The 20,663-nt window shown below is 42.8% G+C and overlaps 1 protein-coding gene across 1 annotated transcript; it reads right to left on the reverse strand.

The window, feature by feature from the left end:
• Positions 1-7,421: 7,421 nt before the first annotated feature.
• Positions 7,422-12,784, reverse strand: PCDH8 (protocadherin 8). Its single transcript, XM_043997208.1, has 3 exons — positions 9,917-12,784; positions 9,535-9,742; positions 7,422-8,387 (listed from the first exon to the last, which is right to left on the reverse strand). The coding sequence occupies exons 1-3, from the start codon at positions 12,548-12,550 to the stop codon at positions 8,014-8,016; spliced, it is 3,216 nt and encodes a 1,071-aa protein (XP_043853143.1). The 5' UTR covers positions 12,551-12,784; the 3' UTR covers positions 7,422-8,013.
• Between the last annotated feature and the right edge of the window lie 7,879 nt (positions 12,785-20,663).

The raw sequence follows: 20,663 nt of genomic DNA on the forward strand, positions 1-20,663 counted from the left end.
CAACTTTCATCACTTGGAAGTGTGGTTTCTCTCTCCTGGGGCCACGTGGATGATAGAATATGCGACCATCACAGACCTTTGTCAGGTTTGTGTCCTGGCACCCAGAGGGAAGAACTTGCTGCTCAGGAACACTCACTGATCCACCTCTGCTCTCCACTGCTGCTATGTCTTGGGTTAAGAGGCTGTCATCTCTGGGGATGAGGGCATGGATAGTTGGTTGATACATGGGAGGGGGGCTTTGCCAAATTGCAAGTGCCTCTCAGGGACCAAGATCTACTCTCAGGATTCTGGTCTATGACCTGTATTGATTTTTCTCTAGATTTCTCTTAAAAGAGTGTAACCTGTTTCCCAGCAGATCATCCCCCACTATTGCTGTTATTTTGTATACAGTATATTTCACTCTGCTTCAGTTCATGTAGGTCTTTCCTGGTTTTTCTGATAGTATCCTGTTCATCATAACCTTTATATAGTACCTTAAGCTTGACAGAGAATTTTCAGATTGCAGCCCGTCTGCAGGGAAAGAACTGATAGTATCTGAAAACAGATGGAAACACATTTAAAAATTTTTTCTTTTCCTCTTTGACAATTCCTTAATCTGAAGTTTTGGGTTTTTTGACTGTTTACTCTCACAACTAGCTAGTATGGGAATTTTTCCATGACTACTCATGTATAACTTATTTTGAATTGCTTGAGTTCTTGTGGGTGGGGGATGCGAATGGAGGAGGGGGAAAGAGAACTTGGAACACAAAGTTTTTAAAAAATTGATGTTAAAATTTTGTTTTTACATATATTTTGGAAAATAAAATTTTATTCAAAAAAGAAAAAAAAGAGTGTAACCTGTGACAGAGCCACTTGCCATCCCTTCCTCCCTTTGGCCCCTCCCCTCAAAGATTCTGGGCTCCTGTGGATCAGGTCCTGATCTGGAGATTGACTACAAAGAATAATTTTTTCTTCCTTGGGCTTCTTGCCTTCACGTAGATTTAATTTAGGAAAATCTCAAAAATAAAACTTAAGTAGAATCATGTCTATGATGTCCCAAAGGTGGGCAGAGGATCTACAAATCGTCCATAGATATTCAACATACAATATGACTATTGTATATGATACCGTATTTATTTCCCTCCACAGATAATGGCTAAGATGCTAAGAGTTCCCTGGAGTCACTGAACAAATACAGATGCACAAAGCACTCAAATATCCCATGTAGTCCCTCTGCTCTCAGAGGGTCACCAAGTTTGGGATTAGTGTTAGAGAAATCTGCCATTCCAGTGACTTCCTCTTTCCCGCAGAACCCTTCAAATTTGCCCTAAGGCTAGTAGTACTAACCTGTAGTTTGGACCTCTCCAGCAAAGTCAGTATGTTTCAGAGCTTGCTAAACAAGCAAAACTCTTCTTTTTGGATCTGCATTGCCTGAATAACTCACTAAATTACTCTCAAAATAAGATGCCTCAGAAGAACCATGTGGACTTTCTTTTTTAATCTGAATATGCTATTTTAGAAAATCTCTCTTGAAGGTCAAATTGAAATCTCAAATTCTGGAACTCATTAACTAGGAGTTTTCAAGAAGGCAAATCTTAAGGCTAGCACTGCCCAAGAAATCTCCGTTTCTCTGCTAGAAAGCTAATTCAAGGATCTTGCTTCCAAGAGAATTCAAAATCTCTTCTCTTCTACACAGGAGGCTGGGATTTAGGGAAAATTTTTTTCTTGAAATCTTCTCTCAAGCTACATTCAAGCACATTGTCTCCCCATGAGTATGTATTTCTTCTGTAAGGTTGCTGTTAGTCATTTTGGGGTGTGTGTGTGTATGTGTGTTCCTTTCTCCATGCTTCACTTCAGAAAAAGGTTCAAGTGAAAAGGAGAGGGAAGTTCTCAAGAACTGAATCCCAGAGAGTGATTAGCTTTTATGTGCCATTATAAGAGGTGAGGTATCCTCAGTCAGCCAATGGCTAGGAGGTACTATTTTTCCATCAACTGCCTTCAAACAATGGCACATCCTTGCCCTGCAATCCCATCAGTTTGATTAGGGAACTCTTCAATTTGACCAGAGACCAGACCAGATGAATCACATCCTATAATCTGATCAGCTTTGGGGAACTCTTTCATTTGATGAGGAATTTCCTTGATCCACTCCCCACCCCTTAAAAGCAAAATGGTATAGGGGCATCGAGTCTACAGGGACGCAGCCAAATCTACTGTAACGAAAGATGTTTTGCCTTTCTTAAGTTATGAAGATATACTTTTTTGGGATGGTGGTGGTGGTAATGAGGGTTAAGTGACTTGCCCAGGGTCATACAGCTAGTAAGTGCCAAGTGTCAAGGCTGGATTTGAACTCAGGTCCTCCTGAATCCAGGGCTGGTGCTTTATCCACTGCTCCACCTAGCTGCCCCCATGAAGATATACTCTTTTTTTTTTTTTGCAGGGCAATGTGGGTTAAGTGACTTGCCCAGGGTCACACAGCTAGTAAGTGTCAAGTGTCTGAGGCCAGATTTGAACTCAGGTCTTCCTGAATCCAGTGCCAGCGCTTTATCCACTGCTCCACCTAGAAGATATACTCTTAATTGTTATGAGATGGTTCTTCTGGATTCTCCAAAATTCATGGAGCCATGCAAACTGGTAAACCTGACAGGTTGAATTTCTTTCCATTACATTTGGTTCTGCTGCTTGTGTGTTGATGTGTCCTTAATAAAATACAACTAGGAGAGATTGAATCTTTTGCCAGATTAGTATATAGCCTTGGCTTTTTGTGTTTGACTTCTTGTTGGTTGGCAGATGGAATTGTCCTTTTTCCTCTCAGTTACTAGAAGTCCTGAAATTCAAAATTAAAAAAAAAAAACTTGTTTTGTAAAAGCACCTTCCTTTACACCCACTTTTAGTGATCATTTCCCCAACAATTTTAAAGAAACGCTTGAGATCTGATGGTTAAAATGGTTGCTTTTAAAAGCAATTGGGTTTCTATGTCTACCAGGTTATACTATTCTTATGAGACTCTGGGGCTGTCACTGATCTTACTGCACCTTGTCTCCTTTTGTAAGGAGGGGTTAATAACTATTGTACTGAGTTATTATAGAGAGAAGTATTGAAAATGGATAGGGTGTTTGCGAAGACCTGGGATATTCAGAGTTTCTGTGCTCTGTAGAGATTCCAAGCACTATATTACTTTGAAAGTGTTTGCTTTCAGACCTTTCAGTAGTTCAAATTACCCTTGTGGTAGTGAATGTAGTATCATAGTGAACATGTTTGTTCTTTCAAAATGAGTTTTAAAAAATGATCAAAGCCTGTATTTGCCAAGTAAAATTAGCTGAGGACCCTGCTAAAAATAACCGGGGGAAAAGCATGGCAAGGAACTCATCCTGGCAATAGAATAGTGTTTTTCTCTTTTTAAATATTGGTATTTGGATAAATGTATCCTGTTTTCACTCTATTTTAGAGTGCACTTTCCAATATCTATTGCAACCACTTACATTTTAATTTTCTTAAGTGGTTTCCTTGATGGATATTTTATTATAGGAAGTATAGGACAGTCTTGCCATCAGGGTAGGTCCTAGACACAATTGTGGAGTAGATAAATTTTGTCTCTTTCTCACTGGTGACACTTTGGTCTCCTTGCATCTCTGCTCAGTCCTGAAAACTAGGTTTGCTTATGTTATCATTTGATTTCTTAGAGCTGGGGCACTTAACTTTTTCTGAACCTCCAAGGCAGTTGCATGTTACAGACTTTTAATCCCCTTCCCTCTCATTCAAAATTTTTCTTTGCTTCTGTTCCCTCAGGGTTATATTTCTATTCTCTGAAAGGACTAATCAAATAAAAAACTTCATGCTAATGTCGATAACAGATAAGGGCTTAATATGTTATTCTTCTTAGAGAACATGTTTGCATTTTCAAGGGATCCTTGAAATATTAACCTAAGGTTAAGACTTTTGGGGATTTTAGGCTCTTTGGATTCTGAGCAGGGCAAGTATTTTTGCACAGGGGTTCTCTTGAGACCCTTCAAATTATAACAGGTGGGAAACTGACTCTGCTGTCTTTGAATAATGATCTGTCAGACATATGGAAGGGAGATGCATATGGGGGATGGTAGTAGGCATCTCTCAGGCTTGTGAGTGTACTGGAAGATCTTCCATCCCAAGTGACAAGACATAGGGGTTCGGAGGTTGGAGAGACCCTGAGAAACAAACTCAAAGGTCACAAGATTAGGGACTTCTCTATAACTACTTGGTTACTGTTAATTAAGAGCTCTTAGGAATACTCCCAGAGACCTTTAAGCCTCCAGAAGATATGGCATTTATATATTATACTTGCTTCTACTTGTGAGAGAATAATGGGATTTGGCAGATGCTTAAAGGTCCCACCTGGAGATTAATCTAAACTGATTGAATTAAGTGAGAGTGATCGGCTTTGCTGATTAGCCTACTTAAAGTTAATTAGATTGTAACCACACCTGGCTGGCCCTTAAGTAGGTATTGTTCTCAGAAGCTAAGGACTTTGAACTGAACACAAGACCACCTTCAGTTCCAGTGAACCAATGGTTTTGGATGACACTAACCAATCATCTTGAAGCAGTGTGAAGGCACTGCCTCCCCTCTGGACGTATAAAAAGCTTCCACACTCAGTTTGCTGAGCAGTTCATAGTTGAAGCAGGCTCATGGTAGAGGACTTGAGGAAGAATGGAACCAGGCTGGAATTCTAGGCTAGATAGGCCTTTTCTTAACTTTCTGAAATTCACATGTTTTCCTTTTCACTAATACCTAGTATGCTTTAATAAATGCTTAATGCCCAAAGCCTGGTGCTAAAGCTTCTAATTTAAGGCAACCACACATTTAGATTTTAAACATCACATACTAAACCCATTAATTTTACTTGGTTACCCAGCTGGGAAAAGATGACAGGTATCCACATGGGGAAAGTGGAAAAAACAATGGAGAATCATCTAGGAGAATCAGAGTAATGGTAGATGGCCTATACTTGATGTCTTCTTCTCTCTTCATAGGTGAAAAATGGAGAAAGCGAAGGGAACAAACATTTAAGTCTACTGTGTGCCAGGCACTGTGCTAAACACAGTTTAAGTGATGTTCACAACAGTGATATAGGTGCTATTATTATCTTTATTTTACAGTTGAGGAAACTGAGCCAGACAGAGGTTAAGTGATTTGCCCAGGGTCACATAACTAGTAAGTTTTTGAAGGTTGATTTGAATTCAAGTATTTTAAAAATTTTATTTATTTTTTATTTATTCATCCATTTATTTATTTATTCACATAATCATTTTAATCTATTTCATTCATTTATTCATTCACCTATTTATTTATTCATCTATTTATTTATTCATCCATCCATCCATCCATCCATCCATCTATCTATCTATCTATCTTTTTTTTTTTTTTTTGTGAGGCAATCGGGGTTAAGTGACTTGCCCAGGGTCACACAGCTGGTAAGTGTTAAGTGTCTGAGGTCGGATTTGAACTCAGGTACTCCTGAATCCAGGGCTGGTGCTCTATCCACTGCGCCACCTAGCTGCCCCTTATCTATCTATCTTTTAATTCAAGTTTTTCTAATTCCAGGCCCAGTGCTTTGCCACCCAGCTGGCCCAAGGAACCTTTATAGGAGTTTTAAGTATTTAGGGAGTTTAAATACTTCTTTAACTGCTTTAGCATTATAGGTTTCGTGATGAAGATAAAAGTATTAATAAAGAGTAAGGGCTAAACTCTTTGCATTTTTTTGTTTGCTTGGGGGTTCAAAATTGCTAGTTAAGGTACAGCTTTTTAGGTTTTCTCATGGTACCTAACCTAGTTCCTGGAACACTGGCTGGTAGTCCCTAGATGAAAAAGAACATTACTAACTCTGAAAAACAAATTTCAGAATTGAATGTTGTCATTAATTTGTGGGAAAACTTAAGCAAAAATAAGGTACTTTTGTCTCTTGTGATTATTCCCAAAGGTGGTGGTGGTGATTATGCTATGATGTCCTCAGATTTTGAGACTGAATTTTCTCAATGGAATATACTCTCCCCGGCTCCCCTTCCAGCAAACTGAAATACTTGTAATAAAATTAATTCTTTGTTTGATAAGCCTAGCAATATATTTTCCCAGATTGGAGGCTGTTAGCTCTCAGTTTGAGAACATTCATGTCTGGTGCAGCCTTTTTATGGGAGCTTCTACCATGTTCAGGGGGCATTCTGAACCTGAATCACCAAGACCTATTAACAGGGAAGAAAAGGAACAGGTCTTCAAGGAATGCATTTTAAATCTATAGCTCATCCTGCCCCTTAGTCTGGAAAGATGCAGGTTGTCTCTTCAGCTGCTAGGCCATGTTACAATTTTAGAATCTAGTTGGAGCGTCTATCTCGTTTAATTTAGACATTTTACTTAAAGATGCTGGGGATGGGGACAGGCAAGGCTCTGTCTGTCCAGTGCCCAGTTTCACATGCAGCGCAGTTGTCTGCAGGAATTGCTGAACTTTCCAAATTCAGTCAGTAGCTAAGAGCTCTTGTGTGACTACCCTGCTGCTGGGCTCAGGAGACACCACTGATTTCAATTATGACTTCCTACAGGAAGCTTCAAGTGCTAGCCTTTACTTATTACACTGTTACTATTCGTAACCAATAATAAATGAGCACAAAGCACTTTATAAAGTGCTAAATAATGATATTCCATTAAATGCAACTTATTGGGATTTTCTTTTTTGGGGGGATGTGTGTGTATATCTCATTTTTTTGTTCCCTTCAAATGTTCAAGGAAGATAAACAATATAGAAGAAAGACGGGGTCTTTCTCCAATATTTAGAAATCATTGATTAGAAAAGAAATAGTATTTCTAGAAAAAAATAGGGTTTTTTTTCCCTTTTAGTCATGCCTTCTAAGTGGATTTTCTTCTTTAGACCAATGTCTCTAGTTTTAATGGGGAACTTCTTTAAGTCAGGAGGATTTTATAAACTGCTTGGCATATATGTATATGTAAATGTACATATATATAATAGCTATACATATGTATATATGTATGTATACATGCATGTATACATACAAGATGTATATATTTATATTTAAAACAATGTGTTTTTACACTAGGGAGAGGATGATTTAGTTTTTTAAATCTGATTATTGTAAGATTGACATTAATCATAGTAAAACAATCATTTCTTGAAAAAAGGCCTGCAAAGGTCTCCATGTTATTTATGAATACCAGGGTACAGGAAACTGGGAGGCAGTGTGGTACCTTAGAAAGGGTACTGGATTTTGAGTCCAAAGAAACTGGGTTCAAATCCTGCCTCTGCTACTTATAACCTATATGACCTTCAAGAAGTCACCAGCTCTAGACCTCAGTTTACTCAACGGTCAAATGAGAGGGTTGGGTTAGACTTCTGGGGCTCTTTCCATCTCTAAATCTATTATTCTATGAATTCAAATCCAAATTCAATAGCAAAGTCCTTAAACACATGACGAATCCTTTATTAGTGTGCTTATAAGTGACACGGTTTACAGAAAACCAAATGTAATTAAATAACATTTAACTTGGAAATCTACCACAGACTCAAGGTATACAAGTCACACTTGGCAAGGCAAACTTCACAAACACTAGCTTGTTTAAGGTGAAAGATAAAGATCTAGTAAGTGATTCTAACATATTGAGTTTTTTTTTGTGTCTTACAGACAGTTCCTTTGGCAATAACTTCCAGTTTTAGATTTTATTATATAAAAATAGAACAAAATTTCATTATGTACAAACATTACATTACACAATGTACAGGTTAAAAACACTAAGAAAATGACAAGCTGCAAGTGAACTAAAATTTAAAGCATGGTAAAAAAAAATTAAATACTGCACATTTCATAAAAATTACATTAACTACTTTTTTTTTTGTTTGCAAATACCAAACAGTACTGACGTGATTGGAAATATTTTCCAACAACTTCATTTTAAGGCACATCTTGCATATTTATATATACAACACTGAAACCAGCCAATAACTTAGGGGCTTTTGGAGTGACCTGTATATGTGTGAATACATGCAGTGTAGGGTTAAACATTGTCATTGGTACCTGACTGAGGGGGCAGGTACCTAGCAGGAGGGGGTTGGTAGAGGGGTACCCCGATTTCTTGCAGGTCTGGGAGCCTCCCCGGGCGAGGGGGGGAAAGCAAAGTGATTGTCCTGTCATAGTCTCTGTGCAATACTTTTTCATAGACACTCTGTAGCCCTACTGTCTTAGGTAGCTGAGCCTGGTAGTAGTTGTCCCTTCGAAGGGGATCCCGAGGCAGGGAGGTGCTCTTACAGAAGGTTGATAGCTGAGCTGATGGGTGGGGGGAAGAGTGAGCATTGGTCCGACCACAGGATGGGCTCCAGCATCTGTCTGAGTGGCCTAGGATCTTACACTCAGCAGTGCAAGCCCATAATCCTAAGGATAAAAACAGAAAAAAGAAAACATGAAGATCATGGTTATATACTTCTTGATTCCTATGTTATTTAAGCATAGACATGACCATATGACTCCCCTTCTCAAACCACTACGATGTCTTCTTTTGCTTTTAGGATCAAATGTAAATTCCTTTGTTTAGATTTTCAAGCCCTACACAATCTGACCCCAACTCTTTCCAGACTAATTAGACATACATACTTCCTGTCTTGTACTGTGCCATCTAGGCAAAATGGCTTCTCTCTTCTCCACTCAGTCTACTCCATCTCTTATCTCTCTGCTTTTTCATTGGCATTCTCCCATGTCTGGAATGCACTCCCTTCTCATCTCTACCTCAGAGTCCCTCTTCCTTTAAGATAATAGCTCAGGCACTATCTTCTGCATGAAGTCTTTTCTGATCCTCCCAATTGCTAGTGTCCTTCCACTTAAAGTGCATTGTGTTGAATGGCTTTGCATAAATTTGCATTTGTTAATTTAAAATTTTTCTGTATGTATTTTTATACATATTTATTGTTAGTTTCATTAGAATGCTTAATTATTTGTAGTTGCATCCCACCTAACAGTGCCTGGCACACAAGGGGCACTTAAATACTTGCTGATTCATTTATTTCTTGCATATGTTTAAAAAATGTGGCTGGAAAAAATATTGAGAGTGATTACAAATCTTTTCATGAAATAGCACTAATATTAAAACTAGAGGCCATGAAAAGATTTTCCCCAGACAAGAAGCTTTTAGCTTCTTATTAAAGAAGAGAGACTAGCTCTGATCCTCTGCCTAAAGGAAGGACTCAATTTTTGAATGACTTATTTCAAAAATTAATTTTAAGATGATAATTTGTAGCCAAGGCACGTGGGAAGTGCAAGGGTATTGTACTTGTAATCAGAGGGCTTAGGTTCAAATCCCAGCTTGGCAACTAACTACCTGTATGACCTGCGAAAGTCACAACCTCTTATCTTCTGCAAAATAAGGGAATTGCCTTAAATTGCCTTATATTATGTCTGATAGTCTTCAAGCTATGATCCTAGGAATACTTCTTTTAAGAAAAAGGAAGAAAAGAAAGCAAAAAAAGTACCCAGCATGAGTTTTGAGAAGCCCACTGGGGCAACGAAAATTGTACAGAATCCTTACCACTCTGCATGTGGTTGATGAGATCCTTTTTCAGGGCGTCTCCACTGATGTCAGAATCGCTGTCATTGAAATCACTATCCCCTTTGCCACTATCTTTGCCACTGAATTTCTCGGCTTCCCGCCCAGAGATTGTGTTGAAGGAATGACCTTTCCAAATGGCCACAGGAGGCGCCGGTTCCTTGGCATAACCCGGGGAGGAGCTGAAGGGCTAGAGGAGGAAAAGAGGGCGAGAGGGATTAGAAAGAAATGAAAGGAGTTAGGCACTTCCCAAGAGCTACCAGCCACCCCATCCCTACCTCCTTTTACCCTGTCCCCTCTCCCCCTCACCAACCCTACCCCTTCCAGAACCCCCAGGGTCAAGTACCCGTGTGGGACGCCTGACCTCAGCATGTGCGCCCCGGAGCCGCTTCTGCCCTTCATAATGACAGGCATTTTCCCTGGCACTGCCGCCGCCCTCGGTTCCTGGCACTTCAGTGGCAGCGACCACGGTCTGGGAGCTCTCCGCGGTGGAGCCTCCAAAGGGCGCTTTGCCGTTGCTGCTGCCCGCGGGAAAGGCGAGCACGTCGAACATGTTGGCCCGAGAACTGGGTCCCAGACTTCGGTCCTCCTGGGAGCTCGGGGACGAGGGTCCTCCGCTGGCGCTCCCAGGCCTCTCCTCCCGGCGTGGCCCGCCCTTGCGCACCTCCTTTTTGCGGCGGTTACAGGTGGTGGCGATGGTGATGATGGCAGCCAGCAGCAGTGTACAGCTCCCCGCCAGTACAATGATCACGATAAGCGGGGTGTCCCATTGCAGCGATCCTGTGCCACTGAGCCTGGATCCTGGGGGACGGGAGCGCTCGGGGCCTCCAGCTGCTGCTGGCAGGGACGACCCTGTTACACCTCCCGCTGTCACTACGAAGCTAACAGTGGCGGTGGTGGAAAGCGGAGGGTGGCCAGAGTCCGATACTGTTAGCAGGCCTCGGAACACGCGGCCCGGGGGGTCCTGGGACAGGTCCCCAGTGAGCACGATCTCCCCTGACCGGCGGCTTATGGAGAAGGCCTCCCGTGGCTCCTGTTGCAGCAGGGAGAAGGTCAGTTCTCCGTTGGCACCCTCGTCTGCGTCCCGGGCCTGCACACGAACCACAGCCGTGTCCCGGGCTGTGCGTCCTGGCACCGCCAACTCCAGGGAGCCATTGGCCGGCGTGGGATGAACGAGGACAGGTGCGTGGTCGTTCTGGTCCAGAACCCTCACCTGCACCAACGTGGTGCTCGAGAGCTGCGGGGATCCGCCGTCGCTGGCCTGGATACGCACGTCCAGCTGGCGCAACGCCTCATAGTCGAAGCTCCTCAGCGCGTAGATGGCTCCTGTAGATGGGTCCACCGAAACATAGGTGGATACGGCCTCCCCACCGCGACCTACTTCAGCCTCTAATAGCCGATAGGTTACCTTGCCGTTGCGGCCCAGGTCCGGGTCCCGGGCTACTACAGTGGCGAGGTAGGCTCCCGGAGGATTATTCTCTCGCACCGACACCTCATAGATAGGGCGGGCGAAGAGCGGAGCATTGTCGTTCTCGTCTCCCACGCGCACCGTGTAGGGCTTCACAGTGCGCAACGGAGGGGAGCCGCGGTCCTCGGCCACCAGGGTCAGGTTGTACTCGGCGATGCGCTCGCGGTCCAGGGGCGCCGCGGTCACCACTAGGTAGCTGCCCGCGTACGCGGGCTGCAGTCGGAAGTGCTCGTGTCCATAGAGGGCGCAACGCACTTGCCCATTAGCTCCTGAGTCCCTGTCCGAGGTGCTGACCAGTGCCACGAGGCTCTCTCGGGTTGCCCCCTCTGGGATAATCGAGGTCACTCCTGACTCCGAGCCTCCAGGCCCGGCAGAGGAAGTAGAGACAGGGGAGGCGAAGGAGGCGGCAGTGTGTGAGCCAGGGGGGTCGTGGGTTGCGGCCGTGGCTACCACTAGAGGGGTGATGGAAATGTCTGGAGCATTGTCGTTCACGTCGCGGATGCGCACAATCACCTTGCAGGTGGCAGAGCGAGGTCCTGGGCCTCTGTCTTGAGCCCTCACGTCCAATTCGTAGGTCTCCTTCCGCTCATAATCCACAGGTCCAGCTAGAGTGAGGCGGCCTGAGCGTGGGTCCAAGCGGAAGAGACGCCGAGCCTCAGGTGGGGTCCGGCTACCGAAAGAGAACACTACATCACCATTAGGACCCTCGTCCGGGTCTGAGGCGTCTAGGTCGAGCAGCAGGGAGCCCACGGGTGCGTCCTCAGCCAGCTCCACCTCAGTGACAGCGCCCTGTGGGAAAGCTGGGCTGTGGTCATTGGCATCCAGCACTCGAACGCTGAGGGCGGCTGTGGCAGAGCGCGGGGGGCGTCCCCCATCCTGGGCCACCAGCTCTAGGCTGTAGGTGGCTTGGCTCTCACGGTCCAGTTCTTGCAGCAGCACCAGGTCAGCGCATTTAGCGCCGTCCGCCCGCGTCTGCAGCTCCACACGGAAGGGGCTGTGTGGCTCGGCCAGGCGCAGGCTCTGGAGGGCGTTGGAACCCACGTCCTCATCCACCGCGACCTCCAGGGGGATGCGGGTGCCCACAGCCGCACTCTCTGACACCTCCACAGGGATCTGGGAGCGGGGGAAGCGGGGTGAATGGTCATTGATGTCTCTCACCTCCACCTCCACGTGCACCAGCCGGAACTGTTCCTGGGAGAAACTGACCACGTCGAAAGGCAGGATGCACTGCGGGGACTGCCGGCAGAGCTGCTCTCGGTCAATACCGCTCTCCCCGACGGTCAGCTGTCCGTCAGCCTCTCTCACCCGGATCAGAGAGCTGTTGAACTGCTTCATCAGGCGGAAGCTCATTTCTCCGGAGGCTTTCATATGCATATCTTCAGCCAGCGTTCCTATAACTGTACCTGGGACATCCTCCTCAAAAGTGCTATATCTCACTGTTTTGCTCAGAGCTACTGAGAATAGCAAGCAAAGGCAGAAAAACTGCAAAGGAGAAAGGTAGGGGTTGCCCCCTTGCCTGACAGGAGTCATGCCACCTGCTCTGATTTGCTCTTTTGAAAGGCTTGGGGCAAGTCCTCTTGCAGTTACTCTATATTTTTATTTCTCAATTTAAAGCCTTTCGATTGTCAGGCTCCTATGAGCATGCTTTGCTCGGATTCTCTTCGGAAGAGGAGTGTGCGGTCTGCAGCTTGGGTCGTTCCAGCTCTAGAGATGCCGATGGACCGACCCTCCCTCCCTCCCTGCTCCTCCTGCTTCTCAGGCTCCTGAGCAGAGCTGCAGACTCTTGCCTTTAGTAGACGCGGATATGCAAATTGACTGAGCCTTACAGCCAATGACAGGCGTCCCTTTCACACTGTTCTCCTGAATGCCTCTCAGAAAATCCCTTTAATGTGGAAAGGCTTAGAGAGGAAAACAAGAAAGGAAAATTAGGGAATCTTTTCTTTGTTTTCTTTAACTCTTTTTCAAAAAATTTTTTGAGAGCAATCCGCAGATGAGTTGGCACAGGGAGCGTGGAGTAAAATGCGCTGAGTGTTTTGTTAATTGTACCACTCAAGCACCCTGCTGCTGAACAGGTGCCTTAAGTGCAAGTATCTGGAGATTTGAACTAGTCGCTCACTACTACCTAATCTTTGTCTTTTTCTAAGTCTACTTTGTATATACTACTATTCTTACATGGGCACACACCCACTGACCTCTCTCAATATATACTTTTTCTGGCTTTTGAAGATTTGGTTTCTTTTTCTTCTAGTTCAATAGCGGTCTGATTAGCCCCTCCCACTTGAAAGGGAATCCGAAGGATAACTGGAAATTGATTTTATTCAAATTTGCGTCCCTAATTGTGTTTTACTCATGTGAAATCTAGCGATCAGAGCTGTGATTTGTCTTTCAGAAAATATTCCTGGGATGTTTTAGTATTCATGTCACTGTCCAAATGGCTTTCTTTAAGCCGTGGGCGCTAGCAGGCAAGGGAGGGGGAGAAAGGTCCAAATAGGATTTAGCATAAGCTTGTGGATATTTGGAAAGGTTTCAAAGATCAGACTGTATCAAAGGCTTATGAAGCTCTCGTTAGTCGTAGAAATATAATAGCATGGCAGGCTATCCCATTTGAGGCACCAATGTCTGTATTATTTCAGTATGAGAAGGGAAAGGGAAAGCAAGTTGAACAGTTTCCACAGCAGAGTTGGACTAAGTTGAATATAATGAGCAAACGCCACATGTATCCATTATGTGTCTCTATTCATTCCCAATCACTGCCATAACTCTTTGACTAAACGATGATGGGCGCTGAATCACACACAATGCCCAGCTCCTATTAAAGTACATTTAGAGACCTATCCCTCCTGATGCCCTGTTACGCCTAGTTAGAGGATTTTCTTTTTGTCCTAATAGGGCCTCTCTGGGAAGCAACACTAGTCTCGTTCCAGAAGAACAAAATAACAGCATGAGGTTGAAACCTGGCACGAACCTTGGGGGACTAAACCATCTGCCTACAAAAGTAAGAAGACAGAGCAGAGTGAATCACTAAGTTTTACTGCTTCTTGATCCATAGGGATACAGTAACATAACGAACACATGCAGTACACTGGACACTTTTTTTTTCCTTGAAAAAATTTCCTGAAGTTCAGGGAGACTAGACTGAAGGTGACTATTGACTGATTATAAATACATTCCCTTTGAGCCACACTAGTAGCATAAACAAAGCAAAGGTAAAGAAAGGGAAATATTTATGAAAAACACGAATAGGGCTCTTCAACTTGTTAAGCAGATTTATTGAATAACTGATATTCTGAAATAGTCAACTAATAGTCCTTGATTTTTTTTTAAATAAAGAATTTGAATCCCCTCTGAAATGTCTGAATGACTTTCCAGGCTTCCATAAATGCATTTACTTAGTTGTTGCCCACATTAAGTGACCTATATTGGGGTGGGTGGGGAGGGAGAAAGAACAGAGCAGTATTTTTTTGACTTGCAAATAAACTGAAAAAAGTCCTATGTTTAAAGAAAAAGAGAACCTTGCAAGGTATACCTTGCATAACTTTTCTTTTAGTGCCCTGAGGCCTACCTACTCCTCATTTCCCTCTTTGCTAAAAGAAATGAAGTAAGTTATCTGCAGTACTGGAAATCTGGGAAACAATGGAATGTGCAGAAAACTGCAGGGCAATAAGGCGACATCTTTCCATAAATGCCACCTCCTGTGATTATTTTCCATTTTTGCTGACTCTGCCCCCCCCCCCAACTGCCTTGTAACGTCTTTCTCTCCATTTGGAAGGAATCCTATGAGCAGCTAAAGTAAATTTACCTTTCTCCCAGTCCTCTCTAGGTTCTGGAAAGCAACTTTTACTGCCCCAGGCTCCCACCCGCCTTCTGGTCTTACCCTTGTCATCCACCACAGCTCCACAACCCAACCCTCCCCCTTTCCCGAAAGCCATACTGACTGCTACCATTTCAGAACTTAACCCCTGCGGACAGCGAATTTGTCTCCAGAGGTGACAAGGGAAATGTCAGGCACCTATAAAGATCTTTACTGGAAAGAGAAGTCGAGGAAGATGTGCAAGCTAGAGTAAATGCTCTGTGCCAAAATCTTATCTATCATTGAATCGGGGAAAGGTGACTCCAGCTGCTACCCGGAGTAATAACATCTGCCCAGATCTCAGCTGGTAGCGGCATGCATTTTTGTGAGCAACAAGGAACATTTCTAGTTGCTCAGTTCTGCTCTCAGAAAACCTCCCCACGTTGTCAGTGTGTGTCCACGGGTCTTGGATGGGAAACAACCTATTACACCAACCTATTACAACCTAAACATAAAAAGACCTGGGGGAAATTGCGTATCGCTGTTTATTTTTGTGTTCTTTCTCTACCTTAGAGAATTGGAACATCCTGTTCCAAAGTCAAGCCATTTTCTCTTTGTGAGTCATGGATGGGTCTCAGGGCTTGGGTTACGCTGTTTTTAAGACTGTATGCGTTTGATTTGCTTATAAGGCGGAAGGTCAGGCTGACAATGAAAGAGAAGGAGAAAGATAAAGAAGAGCTGATAGATGAAGGAGGGAATAGCTTGAGGGAAAGAGACAGGGAGGAAATATTAAATGTAGGTAGCGGGTTTCCTCTTTCATTTCCTATACTGACAGGTCTTTCATCGCTATGGAAGCAGCAGCCACCAGAGCAGTGCCAAGAACCCCCAAGCCCAGGTCTGTAATGAGTGCTCAGGATCCCTTTTAAAAGTAATTACCCCGAGAGGTGTGATGGCACGCGAGCGAAGTGAGCTCGGGTGCCTGTGGATTGCCAGTATTCTCCAGCTCTGCTGGCTGTAGCAGTCAGATTATGGAAATGGGATTTAAAATAGCGCATCAGCGCCCAGATCAAATCCCCGAAGAGGAAGGAGCGGGTTAAAAAAAAAAAAAGAAGAAGAAGTTCGCCCAGCGCTGATCTGGCCCTACAAAAGCTGTTCAAATCGCCTTGTTATCATACCAAAAGGCTTGGGCAGTCTCAAAGGAGTCCCTTTCTCTTTATCTTAGCAACTTAGCAGACAACTGTCTCTGCAATCATGAGAACAAACATGGCCCACAATGGTTGGCATTTTCTCGGAATGCAAATGTTGTGGGCTCAGAAAAGCTGGATTTCTCTGACTCAGCCTAATACCAGCATTGTGAAACTCGCGTGCAGACAGCGAGATTGACATGGGTGTCACGTGATGGATTAGATCTATAGGAAAGTTTTCAAAGACTCGACAATGGGTGGCTCAGCTTGATCTGATATCTCCCACAGTTTAGAGGGGGAAAGAATCAGGATATATTCTCATATGTAATAGGATTATCTTTTCCATTTCAAGTTCTATACAGCATGTAATTTATTTTTAATTAGGATTAGATCTAGCAGGAAAGAGAAACTAGACTACTGGAAAGTGCAATTCTAAGGATGGATGGAGAAAGAAGGGTTATTTTTTAACCTTTTAACTTTTTAAAGCCCAGGACCATGTTTCTCCCTCACACATTCTCTTCATGGGATAAACCTCCCAGAGAAGTTTATATCAAATGTTCAGTGAAGCAGGGATCAGAAGGTGCTTTTTAGATGCATCCAGTTCATTCTTTGTAGGGGAAGCATGCTTTACAAAATAGCCCTTACAGGTCTTAGGACATTGGAGTTAGGACATTTACTTGAGTTAGCTTTCGGAAAGTGGAACTCTTATCTTTTCCATAGTCTGGATTCTCACTGGTGGGTTCTTTTTTTTTTTTTTTGATTGTGCCAAAAATGTATTTTCACAAATTCATCTGTTAGTACTGACACAGTTACTCTTAAATGTGAAATCTGATCCTAAATAATTTTAAAAAGGAGGATCTTTGATTTCCACAGTTCTAAATCAGCTTCTGGAAAGTGGGGAATGTCTTTGGGCACGAAGGTTCACAGTACTGTGAAAATGTATTTTTTTTTAACTCAAATGATGAACTTTATTGTATGTTAACTTCCCCTATTTCCAGAGGAACACAAATCCTTCACTATGTCTAGACCTTAGTCCAAATCTCTCCCTCCCCTAAGTTTTGAACCTCTCTCAGAAAACCAATCAGGGTTTCCTTCAATCTTCCCTTTAAACATTAATGATATATAATTATACAACATGAAACTTGGATGGGAACTCATATAATCAAAACCATTATTATTACAGATGAGAAATATGTCATAAAAATGGAAACCTGAATGTTCAATATTCCTCGAAAAGATGTTCACCACTACTTACTCCAATCTTTGCTACTTCATGTGAGATGCTGTAATGGAATAATGCATTTTGGATAATTACCATTTTCCATGTCTGTTTGTTTGCCTCAGTAACATCTGTGCTCTGAATCCGATTTCTGGCAAAAAGTCTAATCCCATTTATAGAAGTAAACATGGTGATAGGAGAATGGATTATGAAGTCTATATTCTTGTTTTCAGGCCTTTACACAATATATCAGCAGTCATCTCCACCTGGCTATAACTAAACATTGATAGGAAGGAGCTTCCCATGGCATTTTTTAGCCATTTCTGTAGAGGGTATGTACCATAAGCCAAATCAGAAAAAGTAGAATTTGTAAAAAATTTGTTTTGGATTCAGGATCCAGGCTCTGATTTTTAGGAAACTGAAGGGTGCTTCAGCTTTCAAAGAAGCAAAACTTAAAGGAAATATAAAAAGCAGCATATTTTAGGCCACTGGTTCCCAATCTTAGGTAAAGACTTAAATCGAGATCATTGAATTAAGTGTCCAAAAGGGTCTTTTGGAAAGGCTCAAAGAGGGATTTCAGTACATCTGAGCAGGATAATTCCTGGGTCTGCATGTGGTCAGGGAGTGGAGAATCCCAAGGATCATCACTCAGTTAAGTGTCCACTGCTGCTGTCCAATACCTAGGCCAGTGGAGGGCACCAAGGTGGCAAAACAAAGGGGAATGCCATTACAGTGGGATCTTCCTGCCTCATTCTGCAGTCTTGCATGGGTACTGGGATGGCTCCTGTAGGAGGAATAAGTGAGGGAGGAGAGTGTCCAGAGCCCTTTGGAAGTTCTTGTTTTCTTGGATTTTCTCAGCAGCTTTTGACACTGTGGCCATCCCCTCTTGTGAATTCTTTCCTTTGAATTTTCTGACACTGTATTCTCTTGGCTCTTCTCTTTTGCAAATATAGCCCTTGCCTCTTCAGTTGGCAAAGTTATTGAAGAACCAGAAAAGAAAGTTATCACCACTAACATCCTTAATACTGTCAAATGGTTCAACAGATAATGTTTTATCAAAGGAAACAGCACTAAAGAAGACATATTTCTGTCTGTCTTACCACTGCACCCAAAGGACCACTGGGCCTTTTTATCTGAATTGTAGCTTGTTCTGTTAGAATGTAGACTCCTTCAATTACTCTTTGTAACCCCAGTGCTTATCACAGTGCTTTGTATATGATAAGCAAATAATAAATACTTTTTTCATTCATTCATTCATTCATTCATTCATTCATTCATTCATTCATTCATCTGTCAATCCATCCATTCATCTTTCCATCTCCTATGAAGAAGGAAGAAGTCTTCTCTTCCCATTACTCAATAAATGTGGACGTCTCCAAAGGCTACATCCTTGATTTTCTCTATCTACTTTCTTTGTTTGTACAATAATATTGACATTTTCAAAGTGCTTTACAAAGATCATTTCACTTGATTTTAAAATTATTATTATTATTATTTTATTTTATTTTTTGCGGGGTAATGAGGGTTAAGTGACTTGCCCAGGGTCACACAGCTAGTAAGTGTCAAGTGTCTGAAGCTGGATTTGAACTCAGGTCCTCCTGAATCCAGGGCCAGTGCTTTATCCACTGCTCTACCCAGCTGCCCCCTGCCTCCTGATTTTCACAATAACCCTGTGAGTCAGGTACTAAAGTATTGTCCACCTTTTGCAGATAGGGAAGCTGAGACTCAGGAATGTTAAGAGACAACTATAGTTACCTAGCTAATAAGAGACAGGATTCAAACTCACATCTTCCTGACCCAAGGTCAAATCCTCTATATACTAGGCTCTCTACAGATGAATGTGCAATCTGTATCTCTATATCTGTGACTCACACATCCATACCTTGATTTCTGACCTTTTATTTGAGCTCTTAGCATTATTTTTCCAACTGTTAGATGAACATTATCACCTGTGTGCCTTGTTCCCTCAAACTCAGTATGTATAAAATTGAATTTATAACTTTGCCTCTAAAACTTGTTCCTCCTCTTAGCTTCTTTATCTCTGTTGATGACACCATCTTTCTTTTAGTTAGTTACCAAGGCTTGAAACCTAAGAATGATATTTAACTTCTCCCTCTCCCCCTCATTCATCAACATTGAGTCATTGCCAAATTCTGTCGATTCCCTGTGTTTGATATTTCTCTCACCTTTCCCCTTCTTTTCATCCTTGTTCAGTTCACCTAAGTTCAGGCCTTCATTACCTTTTGCCTAGACCAATGGTGTCAAATTATGATAGAGATGGGGGCTACTAAACTATATATAAGGACCCCTACAGGGTGTATATTGACTTAGTTTAAAAAATGAAACATTTACATTTTATTTTATTTGTATTTATTTTATTAACTATTTTATAATTACATTTTAATATGGTTCTGGCCATATGTGGGATGTTGTGGGTCTCGTGTAGCCCTCTTCTGCTATGTCTGACACCTCTGGCATAGATTAGTATATAATTCTCCTAATTGACCTTTGATCCTCTAAGTTTTCCCCCACTTTGATCCATCCTTTACACCAGTGCCAGATAATATTTGTAATGTATAAGCATAACTACATCTTCCCTCCAGCTTCCTGGTTCTTAACATGTAAAATGCAAACTCCTTAGCCTGGCATTTCAAGGCCTACTAGAGTCTGGTTCCAGTCTTCCTTTCCAGAATGATCAGATTTCAGTTCCCTTCATATATTTTACATTCCAACCAGTAGGGGATGGTTCTCCCTCAATAAGGGAATTTTCCACAGTCAGATGATCACCCCCATCAGTCCTCTATAAAAGTATCTGCCTGTCTCCTGCTCAAGGAGATTGGTATCTCAGAGCCATGTTCTGTGCCATGCCTTTCTCCCCATGAGAAGAAGTCCAATGATTTCTCTCTTGGTTTCCCTTCCCCAGCTCCTAAATAAACTATTATTCTATTGGTTTTGTGTGCAAGAGGGTGTAATTCTTTAAAGAGGAATTGAATTCCTAAGGACCCCAAACCCCTACCCCTATCCCAACCCCCCTACCTATTTTCCCCATGACAAGGGCATGAACAAGTAGGAGAATGGGAAAGGCCATTTATAGGAAGTGGCATTGAGCCTAGCCTTGAAAGGAGATAAGGCATTAATGAGTTCAATGTGGGAAAGGAGAACATTCCAGGCATGGGGAATAGTCAGCCCAAAGACCCAGAGATAGGTGATGGAATGCTATGTATGGGAAATGTCAAGTATTGTAGGCTAATTTGGCTCACAGAGTGAGGGGCATAATGTATTCATCCCCAACCAATGAACTTCTTTTTTCCTTCAAGCCCTTCATGTGTCACCTCTTTTGTGAAGCCCCCTTTCCCCCGATTTTCCCAGCTATAAATGATCTTCTCTTCACAAACCTCTTGTACTGTTCTTTTTGTATCTCTCTTCAACATGGTATCAACATGGGACTTC

The sequence above is a fragment of the Dromiciops gliroides genome, chromosome 3 (assembly GCF_019393635.1).
Source record: "Dromiciops gliroides isolate mDroGli1 chromosome 3, mDroGli1.pri, whole genome shotgun sequence".
In the NCBI taxonomy this organism is placed as follows: domain Eukaryota; kingdom Metazoa; phylum Chordata; class Mammalia; order Microbiotheria; family Microbiotheriidae; genus Dromiciops; species Dromiciops gliroides.

Bases quoted from the DNA above. Each gene is read 5' to 3' on its own strand.
- PCDH8 (XM_043997208.1), bottom strand. From the start codon at position 12,550: ATGACTCCTGTCAGGCAAGGGGGCAACCCCTACCTTTCTCCTTTGCAG. The intron at 9,743-9,916 runs GTCAGGCGTCCC...TTCCTCCTCTAG, and splicing joins TCCGGGGCGCACATGCTGAG to CCCTTCAGCTCCTCCCCGGG. The intron at 8,388-9,534 runs GTAAGGATTCTG...TTTTATCCTTAG, and splicing joins CATCAACCACATGCAGAGTG to GATTATGGGCTTGCACTGCT.